General features: G+C 43.5%; 1 protein-coding gene across 2 annotated transcripts in view; it reads left to right on the top strand.

Annotated features, from left to right (window-relative positions):
* Nucleotides 1–2,841: 2,841 nt before the first annotated feature.
* The window catches only part of gfi1b (growth factor independent 1B transcription repressor), a 43,359-nt gene continuing 40,200 nt past the window's right edge, over nucleotides 2,842–6,000 (top strand). For both annotated transcript variants that reach the window (XM_073050235.1, XM_073050233.1), the window contains exon 1: nucleotides 2,842–2,948. In XM_073050235.1, the coding sequence (XP_072906336.1) occupies nucleotides 2,887–2,948 (62 nt within the window). In that variant the 5' untranslated portion in view covers nucleotides 2,842–2,886. The remainder of the gene's footprint in view (nucleotides 2,949–6,000) is intronic.

Here is a 6,000-nt window from a genome sequence, read left to right as displayed (position 1 = left end):
CATTCCCGAGCAGCCTCTCCCTTGCCCAGAGTTTTCTCCAGCTCTGGTATGGATCGATTGGGCATATTTGCGAGCTTCTGGTGGTGCCATGTTTGTCCTGAGGAGTATGAACGTAACTTTCAAGTGTTCGAGCGATCTCAGGACCTTCTGAGTATTCAATTTATTTGGCAACTCTCCACAGCATCGTTAAGAGTTCAACACCATTCTGAAATGGAAAGGAATGACATTCATATATTATTGAAACTTCCATTGCCAACCATAGTGTTGTTCAGTTTCTGAAGTTCTTTCACAGTGTAATTGTTCTTGTGATATAGGAAACGCAACCCTTCCATAGATCTTGCACTCACTCAGTTCTGGATTGGAATGCCAATCTTCTTGCCTACACCCCTTCCCACTCCACCCCCTGTAAAAATGCTCATTCCTTCATCTCTGCTGCGTCTGTTCCCAATCCACTCATCCCTTCCCACTAATCTCCCTCCTGGCACATCTCCCTGCAAGCAACAGAAATGGTACACCTGCACTTCCCCTTCCCACCCCCCCCTTGCCCCAAACAATCCCTCCAGGTGAGGCAACACCTCACCTGCAAATCTGTTTGGATCGTCGATTGTATCTGGTGCTCCTGATGGGCCTCCTCTACACTGACATGGCCCGATGTAAATTGGGGGACCACTTTGTTGAGCACCTGCCAAAAAAGGAATTTCCCAGTGGCTAACCATTTTAATTCCTATCCCCATTTCCATTCTAACATGTCGGTCCATGGCCTCCTCCTTTGCCACGATGAAGCCACACTCAGGGTGGAGGAGCAACACCTCATATTCCATCTAGGTAGCTTCCAACCTGATGGTATGAATATCGATTTCTCCTTCTGGTAATATTTTTCCCTCCAACTTCCCTCTTTTTGTATTCCCCACTCTGGCCCCTTACCTCTTCTCACCTGCCTATCAGTCGGCTGGTGGCACAGTGACATCAGCGCCGGACTCCGGAGCGAAGGTTCCCGAGTTCAAATCCAAGTCGGGCCACCCCCGAGCACGCTTTCCATCCGTGCCGGGTTGAGCGTCGAGCTAGCCACCCGGCCTCATAAAAAAAAAACAAGGGCCGAGTCAGGAACGTTCACATCGTGACCCGGTTAATCCGAAAGGAGAGCAATCCTGACACCACGCGCCAGACAAGAATGGCTGACACGCTAAAAAATTTTTAAAACCTGACTATCGCCTCTCCGGGTGCCCCTCCTTCTTCCCTTTCCCCCATGGTCCATTCTCCTCTCCTATCAGATTCCTTCTTTTCCAGTCCTTTACCTTTCCCACCCACCTGGCTTCACCTATCTCCTTCTTGCAAGTCTCCTTCCCCTCCCTCCACTTTTTTATTCTGGCATCTTACCCCCTTCCTTTCTAGTCCTGAAGAAGGATCTCGGTTCAAACATCAACTATTTATTTTCATAGATGAGTTCCTCCAGCATTTTGTGTGAGTTGCACTATTGTAACATATGGTTATTGGAGTACCGGTTGCCTTCCTGTCTGGATGAATCAGTTTTGCCATTCTCCTCTGAACTTTTTCACTTACAAGGCATTTTCATCCACAGAACTGCTGATGACTGGATTTTGTTTTGTTTCTTGCACCATTCTTTGTAAATTCTAGAGAATATTGTGTGCTAAAATCCCAGGCGATCAGTGGTTTCTGAGATACTCAAACCACCCCGTCTGGCACCAACAATCATTCAACTATGAATGTAATTTAGATCACATTTCTTCCCCATTCAGATATTTGGCCTGAACAACAACTAACCTCTTGACCACGTCTGCATGCTTTTACTGTATGCATTGAGTTGCTATCACATGATTGGCTGATTTGATAGTTACATTAAGGGACAGGTGTACAGGAAGTACATAATAAAGTGGCCACTGAGTATACGTGCACACCAGGGAGGACTCATTACTTTGTGATGATGGTCCCTGGTTCTACACAGTTTGGTCAGGGGTCTCATTCTTCCTACATCTCTTCCATCAGGCCCGGAAGAACGCCGTGTATTTAACGTCTCTTTCTTATAAAGTCTTAAGAATCTGCCCAGCAACTCATCATGTAAACGTTCAGCATATTCTGTCTGCTGCAAGTACCTCCTTTCTTTATTTTGTTTTTATTTAAAAGCAGTCGGACTCATTTGCTCTTATATTCAAGTCCTGTCGTTGGCCTTCATAATTGGTTTAATGTTACTTCATGTCTTCACGTTTCATCAATGGCCTTCTGAACACCAAACCTGTTGCCACTTGACACCACACTTTCTTCGATTTTTCCGCCAAAGTCGATGACGCCACCTTTTTCCATGTTACTTTCCACCTTCTACGTCCTCGGCTGTTCCCTTCACCTATCTACATCCTCCCCCAAGTTCTCCTTCTGCCTCCTTCGCAACTGCAACTGCCTCTCAACCTTATACCTGGATACACTGCACTGGGCCCTGACATCTAGTTTATCAACTAGTCTGGGGCATCTGCATCCCTCAAGTTAGAACCTACCCAACCTGAAATAACCTGCCTATTCCTGCTCTCTGTTTCTTGGCTGTTGACCAAACTTGAAACCTCATCAATGTTGAACCCCAATCTCATGTATTGTAATTTTGTTTAATAATTTCCTGTGTGGGACACTATCAAAGACCTTCCAACAAAACAACTACATTACATCCAAGGGTTTACACCTCATCCATTGTGTTGCTTGTAACATCAAAAACACCAACAAGGTTGTCAAATATCCAAAAGTTCACGTTGACTCTTTCTAATCCTGATATTACTTTCCAGATGTCTTGTTGCCACTTCAGTAATAAGTTTAATTTTTTTCTCTGGGTGAGATTAGGTTAATTGAGATCCTCTCTCCGAACAAGGTCCAAACGTTCGATTGATGCACTCCAGTGGGGCAGAGATTTTACAGTCGGATTTGCAACCGATCACTTGCTGGCACAGGTATTGTTATAATCATTTCCATGAAGTCTGTTCTATAAACAGTTACCACAACAGTTGTATACAAATCAGATGGAAACATTTGAAGTAATTTCCAATGCAAATGAGTTAAGATGACGGAATTGCAGAGAATCTACTGCTACAGTGAGAAACACTGATGACTTTTAATAACAGAAAGGCATCAATCCGTCAGGAAGACAAAAGACAAGGAAAAGGGTAATCCAGAGGGGATTAGGAAGTGTACTATCAGAGGAAGTGAGGATAAGGAGCCATGGGATGTTTTGAAAAGTGAGGCAAACAAAATGGGGGAGAAAAGACAGATGATCAAACCAGGAAGGGAGGTCTGAGCAGTGAGCAGTAGAGGAATTTGGAGACATGGAAAGTCTATGAGAGAGAAAGACAAGAAGAAGAAAGAAATAAGAATGAGATAAAATGTGAGAGGAACAGAAGTAAACAAGGTGAGGTAAAACAAATAAAAAGGAGAGAAAGTGTGGAGAATTGTAAACAATGGGAGAAATGGCAAACGGATAATAGTGGGATAATTGGAGGGATGTTGTCAGAGCAGAGGAATTATCCTGCATACGGAGGAGATATCAGAGTGGTTATGGAGGAACATCAGAAGAATGATTGATTATTGGAAAATCAGTGGCAAATAGAGAAAGGTATAATTGATAAAATCAAAATAATAAAGGAAAGATTGCCTTTGGGAGAGTGGTAGGGATATAATGGAGAGCAAAGGGAATTGTTAGCCATCAACAGAGGAAAACCAAACACTTTTGATTGTACCTGGCAGGATTTCAGTCTGGTGACGATATACTGCCAGCTGTATTTTAAGATACTGCCCCACCGAAAGCTCGCTTCTTTTTCAGTATCACAATCAGGTTTATCATCACTCTTATGTGTAATGAAATTTGTTACTTTGGGGCAGCAGTACTGTGCAAGACATAAAAATCACGATCAATAAATAAATAAATAAACAAACAAATAAGTAAGCAGTGTGAAAGAGCAATAATGAGGTGGTGTTCATGGGTTCATGGACCATTCAGAAATCTGATGGCAGAGTGGAAGAAGCTACTCGTAAAGCATTGAGCGTGGATCTTCAGGTTCCTGTACCTCCTCCCAGTGACCCAGATGGTGAACGTCTTTAATGATGGATGGCAGCTTCTTCAGGGATCACCTCTTGCTGATGTCCTTGATGGAAGGGGAGGTTTGTGCCTTTGATGGAACCCTCTGCAGTCTCTTGTGATCTTGTGCATTGAAGTCTCCATACTAGTCAGCCATGCAACCCGTCCAAATGCTCTCCACTATAGAAATTTGCTCGTGTCTTTGGTGATCAAATTTTAATTAAGTTGTCCGGCATTCCTCCGTTGATGGATTCTAATCTTTGTGAGTGGCCTTCCCAATATTATTTTTAAAAATACAGGGAAGAGTGGAACCTGGTGATATTTAAAAAGCTCAGGGAGCATCTTGAGGAGTCACCCATGTGATTGTTAAATGCCAAGTAGAGAAGACTTATCACCAAGCTGCTCCAGCTACAGCACATCAGGAAGAAGAATCCAGATTCTTTTTTTTATTTTTTGCAAAGAATTTCAGGACGTATGTTGTAAACATTTCTCTAACATTAAGTGTACCTGTTGAACCCATTGAGTGTTTTTCTATGTGCTTAGCCTTAAAATGGTTGTGCCAGAGGTGGTTTACAGGTAATTTTCTCCAAAACAGAAGCCAAGGTTTGTGACTTCAAGTCACACTCCAAAATGTAGTCATGCACTTTAGTTGTAGAAATAAATGTGTGGATTATTTTCTAAAAAATTCCAGGAATCTGAGGTGCAGAGGGACTTGGGAGTCCTTGTGCAGAACACCCTGAAGGTTAACTTACAGGTTGAGTTGGTGGTGAGGAAGGCAAATGCCATGTTAGCATTCATTTCAAGAGGTCTAGAATACAAGAGCAGAGATGTGATGCTGAGGCTTTATAAGGCACTGGTGAGGCCTCACCTTGAGTATTATGAACAGTTTTGGGCCCCTCATCTTAGAAAAGATGTGCTGGCATTGGAGAAGGTCCAGAGGAGGTTCACAAGGATGATTCCGGGAATGAAAGGGTTATCATGCAAGGATCATTTGATGGCTCTGGGACTGTACTCACTGGAATTCAGAAGAATGGGGGGGGGGGGGGGGGATCTCATTGAAACCTTTTGAATGTTGAAAGACACAGACAGAGTAAATAGGTCAAGAGGGCACAGCCTCAGGATAGAGGGGTGCTCTTTCAAAACAGAGATGCAGAGAAATTGCTTTAGCCAAAGGGTGGTGAATTTGTGGAATTTGTTGCCACGTGCAGCTATGGAGGCCAGGACGCTGGGTGTATTAAAGGTAGAGATTGATAGGGTCTTGATTGGACATGGCATCAAAGGTTACGGGGAGAAGGCCAGGAACTGGGCTGGAGGAGGAGGAATAAAAGGATCACCCCTGATTGAATGGCAGAGCAAACTCGATGGGCCAAATGGCCTAATTCCGCTCCTGTGTCTTATGGTCTTATAATCTAGATTACCATTCCTCATAAAAAGCGATGGGACTGTTTAAAGAAGAGTGGGGAAGTTTCTAGTGTATCTCTCACAGTCTCAATCAATGAAGTTTTAAAAAATTTACTGCCACTACATTACAGTCTGAAGACTATCTCACACACCCTATTATTGGGTGTATTAGTTAGGAAGGATTGAGGCTTATTTTTCAAACCCAGTTTCTCCATTTGTCATCGCTTGTTTGAAGCCTGAAGTTGGTCTTAACCAGCGGAACACCACTGCCAGGGAAAGATAATTCAGGCTTGAATATTTCCGCCAATGGAGTCTTCCAGGAAGAATCTTATGACTCACTGTTACTTTGTTTCTGGACTTGACGTTCCTGTTGGAAAGTGGCTGGCCTCCATTCATCAAAAGTGGCAAAGTTGGAGGACTCGCTACATGGCTGTCATTGCTTTGCGGACATGATAGTTGCTGCAGCGAACCCTTACAATCTCCCACCATAACCTTGGATATATAACCTGTGTACTGTATATCCCATATAT

Source organism: Hemitrygon akajei, chromosome 7 (assembly GCF_048418815.1).
Source record: "Hemitrygon akajei chromosome 7, sHemAka1.3, whole genome shotgun sequence".
Taxonomy (NCBI): Eukaryota; Metazoa; Chordata; class Chondrichthyes; order Myliobatiformes; family Dasyatidae; genus Hemitrygon; species Hemitrygon akajei.
The sequence above is the reverse complement of the archived record's forward strand: the minus strand, read 5'-3'. Positions and strand labels throughout refer to the sequence as shown.